Source organism: Glycine max, chromosome 4 (assembly GCF_000004515.6).
Source record: "Glycine max cultivar Williams 82 chromosome 4, Glycine_max_v4.0, whole genome shotgun sequence".
NCBI lineage: Eukaryota > Viridiplantae > Streptophyta > Magnoliopsida > Fabales > Fabaceae > Glycine > Glycine max.
The window spans coordinates 42,517,783-42,528,112 of record NC_016091.4 but is presented as its reverse complement, the minus strand read 5'-3'; the positions used below and the strand labels follow the sequence as shown (position 1 = coordinate 42,528,112).

The 10,330-nt window shown below is 34.2% G+C and overlaps 1 protein-coding gene and 1 long non-coding RNA gene across 2 annotated transcripts; one reads left to right on the top strand and one right to left on the bottom strand.

The window, feature by feature from the left end:
* Positions 1-255: 255 nt before the first annotated feature.
* Positions 256-4,544, bottom strand: LOC102661705 (uncharacterized). Its single transcript, XR_005891158.1, has 5 exons — positions 4,248-4,544; positions 3,295-3,439; positions 2,633-2,809; positions 1,984-2,054; positions 256-1,174 (listed from the first exon to the last, which is right to left on the bottom strand). It is a non-coding gene; the product is annotated as an uncharacterized lncRNA (long non-coding RNA).
* Positions 4,545-6,290: 1,746 nt separating this feature from the next.
* Positions 6,291-6,881, top strand: LOC121174785 (protein VAPYRIN-LIKE-like). Its single transcript, XM_041014905.1, has one exon. It carries the CDS (start codon positions 6,440-6,442, stop codon positions 6,740-6,742), a length of 303 nt encoding a protein of 100 aa, XP_040870839.1. The 5' UTR covers positions 6,291-6,439; the 3' UTR covers positions 6,743-6,881.
* Positions 6,882-10,330: the final 3,449 nt, after the last annotated feature.

The window sequence follows — 10,330 nt, the reverse complement described above, 5'->3', positions numbered from 1 at the left end:
AAAGAAAACCCATAGTAGGTTTATCTTCACTATCAACCATACGCAACACACATACAAGTGGCTCATTTAGTTTCACTACATCAACACATTTACTCCAAAACCCAGAGTCTAAGACTTGTTCCACAAATTTTTTTGCCTTGGCTTCTTTGGCATAAGCTGAGCTTGCCCATTCTTTAGATGTTACCATGACTCTTAATGCATCTTTTTGAGCCAAAATACTCTGCAAAGCAATGAAATTAGTGGCAAAGCGAGTAGAAGCAGGACGAATTATGTCCCTTCCACTTGTATACTTTCTCATAAAAAACAAAGCATATAAATGATTATAAATATATTTAGTAATTTTTTAGGCATGTGACACATCCTCACTAACTTCCACCAATTTTCCCATGTCTTGCAACATTAAATTGATGCAATATGCTGCACAAGGAGACCAAAACAATTTAGGAAACTCTTTTTCCAGTAACCTACCAGCAACAACATAATTGGTAGCGTTGTAAGTTACTATGTGAACTACATTTTTAGGACCAACACGTAACACAACATCCTTGAAAAACTTAAACAATAAATCAATAGATTTAGAAGCATGAGAGACATCAATAGATTTTAGAAAAATAGTTCCTTTAGGACAATAGACCAAAAAATTGATAAGAGTTCTCCTTTTCCTATCAGTCCATCCATCTGCTGTAACAGTACAACCAATTTTTTTCCAAATGGAACGATAATCGTCCGCAAGTTTATGCACATCATCAACCCAACTAATTAACAAATCACCATGAAGACAATGCATACTTGGAGCCTTGTATCCTGGACTCATGTTATAGAGAGCATCAATCATAGGCTGAAAATATGCTAAATTAGTTGCATTAAATGGAATAGATACATCAATGAACCATTTAGCAATAGCAAGGTCACACCTTCGTATCACTTCTTTGTTTTGCAACACACTTTTCAAGGTAGGTTGAGATCCAGATGACTCTTTAATCAACCAAGTGACTCTTTAATCTATTAATTCCACCTCCCCTAAAAATTTTATCACAATAAACATCATAGCAATCTTGTCACCCTCCGGAATGAGCTTACAATGTGCCCAAGCTATGTCAGTCTTTCCTCTAATATTAGGCCTTGAATCTTGAGTGGATGCTTCTTAGAATGTTGGTGTTTCACAAGATGTCATCTATTATACAATTACACACTTAATAAATTTAGACATCTATTTTATGAATTTATCATGTTTATGGATAAATTTACTTATTTAAGTTTAGGAAACAAAATCATCAATACAAAAGAATATTGCCACCCTATGAAATTGAGTAATCATGCATGGCATGATTAGTTATTCTATAAGAGAAGTTAGTTTTATTCTATTTTTTCTGTTTCTTATTCAGTTGAGTTATAAAGAGAAGAAGAGAGCTCACTCTTAGAGGTAGAATTAAACACTTAATAAATTTAGACAATTATAATAATAAGGATCATGTCATTGAAAATAATAATATAGTAATGAACAACAATACCAATAATTATGATATTGTTACCGACTAAGTGGGGGAACACAAAATAGTAGTTCAGAGTAAGATAATGGTGAAAAACCAAAATTTTCTCTATCCTATTGTATTTGTTGGTAACCTAACTTCCTAGGGTAACACTACTAGAAAAGCGCTCTTCTAAATCGATTTTTTTTTTTACTTTTTACGACGGTTATGAACTATCATCAAAACAAGCGTCGTAAATGAGTCATTACTCTACAACAACGATTCTGTAACTGTCTTAGTATATCAAGCAATCTAAGACGATTATGACACGCAACCGTCTTAGTATGTCATACAAACTAAGACAGTTTTCTAGTACAACCGTCTTAGTATGTATAGGATTCTAAGACTGTTCTGTGAATTATTGTCTTAGAATGTCATACATTCTAATACGGTTATTTGCATAACCGTCTTAAAATGTCATGCATAAATGGAAAAGGCAATAATGCGTTCATACCTTTGTAGACTCTTTGAACCACCTCTTAAACCAACACTAAAATTGGAAGAAGAGTGACCTGTAAATAGTATCTGAAATAAAGTTAAAAATACTTGATGAAGATATATTTAATGTTCAACCTTCTTCAATTATTTGAGGTATTGTACAAACAAAAATGTGAACTAAATCTGAAGAGAAAGAATAATTTACAAACTAATACAAAGAACTTAATCCCAAAAATCAGATATTATCACACACTGCCACATGATCAAATCAAAGTTCATGTCCAAATTTATGTGATTTGTTATCAACAACACAGGTTTATAATAATAATCATAACTCAAAATTCACTACACAACACGAAATCAAGGCAAATAAAATGTTACTTAATATTAAAAAGGAACAAGAAAAATATTTCCAATAGTGTAATTGTCATTGGTACATATAAAAAAGTATAAAAAAATTAAAAATCATATACAATATCCAATATCACATTACTTTGGAATATTACACAAATTAATTAGCTTAGGAATACTTGTTGATTTTCTTAATTATGTCATAAAACCTAGGTTAATTAATGTTATATTAAAAAATTAAAATAATAATTATTTTGAAACATTTTTTCTTTTAACATAATAATTATAATAGAACAGAGAGTAAGAGTAAGTACCTTGTTTTGGTGTGTATTCGCTATACGTATTAAATATGCCTGGGTCAAATTCCTTATCAGGCGGTAAATCCCCATTTCCAATATAATCTTGAACAGGTGGCGTTTTCATCATTCGCTCCTTAAAGAGTTGATAACCCCATTGATGCCTCTCTTTTGTCTTCTTTACTTCGTTTATGTCTTAAAAAGCAAGTGCGCAATGAAACCGGCCAGAAGAATTGTGTTAATCATTTAACAAGTGTGAGAAGTACGTACGTAGTAGTAGATTTTGAGTTTTGATAAACTAGTCTCCAAAAACAAAACAAAACAACAAATAATTACTTTTGTATCTAGCTATCATCTATGAAGACATAATAAAATAAGTTTCAGTAAGTATAGTAAAGTATTAATAAAGAAAAAGAAAAACGGGACTGCCATGAGAAGTCATTCACATATAGGATTTGTGAATGTGCACATTTCAAAAAATTATACTTCTCTAATTCATATAATTTTATATACTTGTCTCTTTTCTCTTCATATTTTTTCTGGTTACAATTTTTTTGTTCTAACTTAGTGTACAAAAATAATTTATTTATTAAAAATGGTTATACCTGATGATTAATTTAAATACAATGATAAGGATTGGTATAATTTCATAAAATATTGATAGAGTGTATCTTACTTACAGTTGTGATTTGCTTATAAATGAGTGCTTGCTTGTACTTTTGAAGGCCGATGGTTTGGTGGCTAGGACATTGAGAGGAGTGAACTTCTCTTTATTATGCTCTTCGCTAAGGAAACCATAATAATGCACTATTATGAGTGCCAAATCTGCATAGCATATGTGTATAGTAATTAAATTATAAAACCAAAAAAAATAATCCTTAACAACTACTTATCATTTCGAACTTTGATGTTAAGGATAGGTCAAATTTGTTCTTTACTTTGGCAAATAATTATTATTTTGGTCGCTTATTCTCGATATATATATATATATATATATATATATATATATATATATATATATATATATATATATATATATATATATATATTGATCTCTAATGCACATCAATTAATTTAAGTTCTCTATATATTACACATCAATCATTTTGGTAATCTGACAGTAGTCTTCAAATTAAATTATCAAATTAATAATGATAGTCTTCTAAATTGATTAATTTTTTAGTCTCCCTAAGATATATATTGCAGTGAGATGAAGGGTCAATATTAGAGCACTGTAGTCCGAATAGAAAAGTGCGAGTGAGTCTGAGAAGGAAACAACAACGGAGTGAGCAATGCCAGAGCTCACTCCAAGACTGATATCATCATATAATTTGGCCAAACCAAAGTTAGATATTTTTGGAAAAAAAAAAAAACAAAAAGTGTCATTTTCTCATACCAAACAATGCTTGATCAAGACTCTTATCAATTGCAACCACTCAATTGATTCAAAATTATAATCTTTTATCAAACATTTTAAAAAAATCAACTAGCCAAAGCATTGAAGCACTCATTACTTGTTATTATATCAGCCATAAGTTTGAATAATAATTCTAAACTAGAATAGTGTAAATAAAAAATGGAGCATTAAATGACAGAGAGAGTATCGGAAGTCCAAAACTGCACCCTAACTTACAAAGGGTAGCATTAGAAATGATCTTTTCCCTCTTCACACTAAGGAGACCTTCATGGTGAATTTTATATGTTTTAAAAAGTTGTTGACTGGCAGCATATTTTAAAAAAGAATCTCAAGAGTCTCTAGAGACTCATAATGAAAGGCCCCATTGCATCTTTTAGTAGTTATTGCTTCCAAGACCTACAATGCAAGTCACACATTCACAGAACACTAATAAGAAAACATTGTGTAAAAAGTAATTAATGCTGCGAATGCAAGCAAAAGATTTATATTTAAAATTTCACTGTTCTCTCAATGGTAGGAGAATCATTACCACATTACAAGTAACTTTTAAGTGCATGTACACCATCCAAAATAAAGTCTTTGACAACTCTATCCCTAGAGTGTCCCCATGAAAATGACTTTATTTCATTGGAAGATAAAGACTCTGCAACCTATCAAGAAAACAAAAAAGAAATTGTCATTTATGATTTATGAAACCTTGAACAGACATGAGAATCAGAAAGTCTCTACAGAATAAAGGCAAGAAAAGAACCTTCAAAGCCAACCAAACGCCAAGCTCATCCAGGCAAAACATTAAAGAACAAAAAATCTTTGTTATTCTTTTTTGTGCAGACTCAACAGTTGATTTAGTGAAATTTGAACTTCTTAGAGTGAGTTCATGCTGAGAAACAGAATATCCACTGTTAATAACCTCAAAAGAAATAATAAATTGGGACATAAAAAAATATAGAACTTATAAAGTAGCATTAAGTATAAATGAAAACTCAAAAAATTCTCTATTGCTACAAATGAATAAAAGAAATTCACCTACTTTAAAATAATTCAATCAACAGTCGTAGAGAATAGTTCTTAGGTTATTATAACTTATTGGGTTGGGCCTATCTTTCTTGTATTAGTCTTATTTCATACTCATAGCATGAATATAGACAAGACAAACAATACTAAGTCAGTAATTCCTATACTTAATTTTCATTCCCATTCTTAATTTTCTCTAACAAACAGGATCACAGTCACAAGTGACATACATATGGTCCGCAAGTCATTGGATGCTAAAAGCCTTTTTTATCAATGGTCTGTAGTTAGCAAGTGCACAATAGTTGTAAACTTTTGCTTGATTAATGATTAATAGGTTTAACTGTCTTAAAATTTCCTAAAACATGTTATAAGTTTAGTTCCAAATTTGGATTAGAGTCAATTATACTTAACATCACTACTACCTCAATGATGGTAAGTTGCATGGATCATTCCTTTCTAAATGACAAGGTCGAGACAGTTGAACAACCAAATTATCTACAGTATTATAATGTCAATCATAAAAAACGATAATTAATAATAAAAAAGGCAAAATTAACAACATATAATGTACCGGTGACATTTAGAGCACCTCCACGCACAACATTTAGAGCAAAACCGCCACTAAAGCAGCAAATATCAAGAACCTTTTGACCATCTGAAATTCTTGATATAAACTGGCGATTCTCACGCTGATCTACATAGAACCTATCTTCTGACCCTTCAATGAAATTGTGTATACAATTTCATTTTCCACAATCTGGCAGATGGGAACAACATGCCCCAAAATCAGCAAATCAGTAAATTTCACATCTCTGCGAGTGTAATTCCACCCCAACTGTAGTAGGTAGTAAGCCCCCACCCCCCAACCACACTAACACACAAAAAATGTTTGAAGAAGTGAATATGTTACATGCTTAGTCCTAGAGTGCCTAGGCGCTTACTTGCATTCAAGCTCACTAGCCTCATGCACACCATGTCAGTGGTAGTGTCTTTAACCACCACAAACCCTTTTCTTTTCACCATCAACAAACCCTTCTCCATAATTCCCCCACTCTCTTATGCTTCTTACACGCTACAACTCTCCCATCCCTCTGATCAACCCCCTCTCTCTGACCCTCCCGATGCCATAACTGTCCGAGCCACCATGCTCCCCACCGGAAAGGCCACCATCGAACACCTCCACCAACTCTTCTCCAAACCCGGCCCCCACGTCTTCTGCGATGCCGTCTTAAACATCTCCCTCGTCGGCCCCACGTCGCCGAGTTCCTCGTCTCTCAAATTCCCCAATCACGCAACCTATTCACCAAACCATATCCGCATGCACGAAACCGCAGCTCACGAGGCTGCTCAAACCAGTCGTGGAATGCGGCAGCGCCAATGTTGTTGTGGATTTGATGCGCGCCGACACGGACGCGACCACGACGGTGGAATCCCTCATGTCGCTCGCAATTAGGGTTGGGAGCATCCAAGCGGTTAAGCTTCTGGAAGCCTTTAGCTGCAATATCGACAAATCGGTTCTTCATGAGGTCGCGACGATGGATCGAATCGACACGATGAAGTTTGTGTTGGAGCGCTACGGCAATGATGGCAAGGAGTTGGACGTGGATGCGGTGGACTCCGAGGGGAGGACAGCGATCCACATGGCGGCGAGGGAGGGGCACGTGAAGGTTATCAAGTTCTGCGTCTCGATGGGATGAAACCCTAATCGCGTACTCCCCGTTGCATTGGGCAGCGTTCAAGAGCGTCAAGGTTTTGCTTGAACCCAATCTCAAGTCCTTTCCCAATCTTCACTTATCTAAGACCATAAATCAACTCAAACTCAAATCGCGTACTCCCACGTCCCATTCATATTTTGGTGTTCAACATGGCATAGAGTAAATAAAGGGTGGGTTTTCTCTTAAAATTCGAGGAAGAAGAAAGTATAGCAAAGGTCCTGGCCCTGTGTGTGCACACATGGTAATTACTGGGAATTAAAACAAAGGTGGTTTTCTCTTAAAACCGTTGTTGTTGTTTTGCCAATAATTACAAAATTGTCATCCAAGTACAATCTAAGACAGTTATTAACAACCGTCTTAGGATGTGCGTTGTAAAAAGTAATTTTCAGGTATCATAATTACAAGTTTATCACCGCGTCACATTCTAAGACGGTCTCAGATAACTGTCTTAGAATGTACGTCGTAAAAGGCTACATTTCTAATAATGTAACTTTTGTAAGTACTGAATAAGATATGATATGGATTTTTTAGTTGTTTAATTTAAGTAATTAAATTTAATTATTTATTATTATTTTGATATGTTAATATTTCACTTAAGTAATTACCACTATATGATTTTTTGTATAAAAAAAGTTATACACTTTTTTGTAATTTAGACTATAATGATCCATGAATTCCACTTTCGTAGTTTTTTTTTAATATTTTTAATTTTAAAAATGAGCATAACAATGCAATACACTTTCACAAACAAATTCCATTTTCATAGTTTTTTTAATAATTTTATTTTAAAAATTAGCATAACAATGCAATACACTTTAAAAAAAAAAAGACATTTTATCCTTATTATTGTTTATCTTAGGTGAGCCACAAAAGTTATGTAGTCCTTTAAAGGCTTGTCTTTAGTATAACATAAGATGAAAGTGAAAGCGACAGAGAGGTCATAGTAGAACAGTTAGATAGACAATCAAATTAATTCCAGCCACTAATGAGAATCATACATCAGCAAATAATTAAACATAAAAATAAAAGTTAAGAGAGACAGAGAAGACAATGCATTTATGAATGTACAGAATTTTCTGATTCTAATTTGTAGCACATAACTCACTAGGATATATTCACATGCGCACAACCCACATGGTATATTAATTGTTGAATATCTCCTTTCTTGGTCAACCAAAATAAAGTACATTAGATACGGGTACCAAACCCATATACAAAAAAAAAAAAAAAAAAAAAAAAAAAAAAAAAAAAAACTATCCACTAGCCTGCGGCCATACCAAAATAACTATAGTAGTTCCTTCAATCCTTCTATAGCATATCCTACAACATTATATTGACAACCTATATAATCCCTTCAAACATTATATGGGATTCATTGACCATTCATAAGAAGATAAAGAGAATTTTTTTCATTTTATTAGACACCCACATTCAAGATCTAAATTTAATCAGCTCAAATGCACACTGGACATTAGGGACCTCATGAAAATAACACGGACTGTTAAAAGAGTAATACTAATTTCAAAGTTAAAAAATTAGTTAGTGGCTTAGTGCTTCAAAATGTCCTTAAAGAACAAATAAATCAAAAGGAAGTAAAATTTCCCATTTTAATAGGCTTGAATTGATAACTTCAAAACGTCCTTATAAACCAAATAAATCATTTTTTTATAAGACCGCATAAATCATATTTGAATGAATGTACTAGTGCTGGAATGAATTGGATAATGTACGGCAAAAGACATTGTGATTGGCCTGATTCAATAAAAAGTTTTGCAGTAGAAATACCAAATTAAAGGTCTCAAATTGTAGTGACAACATAACTGCCATGTTATGCAATATAAATACTAAAAAGAAGTCTGCATAAGAATTTATTTTTGATTAAAATGCAAGCTTGAGTTCCTCAGGTACAGTAAAGTGGCAAAAAAATTTCCCCAACAAGAAAATTGACCTATACAATCGTATTGAACAACTAATCACCGAGACCTTTGCATCATTGCATGATATACTTCATAAATTTGTGAGTTAGAATAAAAATTTTGCAATTTTAAGGGGTTACGGCTGGCAGCCACCATACTGACCACAATATCCATCTTTTTGTGATGCACGCGACCCACACTTAAGTTCTCACAGGCAAACCAACCAAACCACATGGGCAGGTACACACTTAAACACAATCACAAACATTGGAAAAATATGAAGGAACAAAATGGAAAAAACCAAAATCCGAATTTGCCTTAAAACATGTGGCAGAAGTCTTTGCTTTGATGAGAAAGAAGAAGCAATTGTAGTTTAGAAAAGAATTATACCTTTGGGATGCCTCACACTGGACGGCAAACTGTGGACGACGGCGCCGCAAGAGAAGTTGCGAGAGGAAGGAACCTAGAAGCTGTGAGAGAAGCTGTGATAAAGCAAGAACAAGAAGATGATGGACACCAAAAGATAGACGACGATGCCGCTGCGAGAGAAGTTGTGAGAGGAAGGAACCTAGAAGCTACAGCTGCGATAAAAGCGACGAGCCTGCGAGTTGCGACGAAGAGAGAAACTTTCTAAAATCAAAAACCTAGAAATCAAAACGACTTTGTTTTGCACTTCAAAAAGGAAAAAAAATATAAATGACCCGGTCCAGATCAATGGGTCACCGGTTTGACCATAGATCTGGTCGGGCCACTCTAGGTCAAAAGCATGTCCGATCGAGCAACAGACTCAACCCGGTCCAGCCACCAGCTCACAGACCGATCGGGTTGGTCCGAGTTTTCAAACTTTGGAAAAAAGCATTGGATAAAGTTAAAGCATTATAAGCATCTTTAACATAATAAATCACTATTGATGCATTTTTCCACAACAAGTAATCCCCCTCAAATTGTTGGAAAGAAATTCCCAACAAATCTTGCATAAATGACTCCAGTATGGGCAATTCCCTCGGGAACCACGACCTTCACCATAACAACCCCCACAAACACTGCCCATCCACCCAAGAACCCATACAAATATCCTTTTGCTCATAATTCAAATAAATCCTCTGATATTTATTTGCAAAAGGTACCCATCCCTCCTCCTTGATGAAATGCCACAAATTTAATTTCTTCTTGTTGCCAGACTTTTACACAATATTCTTATCAAACCATGAACCAATTCCTACTCTACACACCTCAACAAGGTCCTTTCACCAACATGAATCCTTTTCGGATTTCCTTTTAACAACCACAGTCTCCCCACCATAATTAGATTTCAACACGCATTATCATAAGGAAGATGGACCTTGTGACAACCTCCATCTCCATTTCCCAAGAAGCACCTTATTGAATGATTCTACATTTTTTATTCCCAACCTTCCTTGCGCCTTTGGTAAGTACGCATCGTCCCACTTGACCCAACTAACCTTCCTTGCCTCCACACTCCCACCTCATAAAAAATTCCTTCGAATACTAATAATTTTGTTAGTAACACAAAAAGAGGCTTTAAAGAAGAAGAGAGAAAAAAGGGGTAGGGAGGACAATACCGAGTTAATAAGGGTGACTCTCCCCCTAATAAATAAGGTATTTTGCTTCCATGTTGCCAACTTGGATTTAA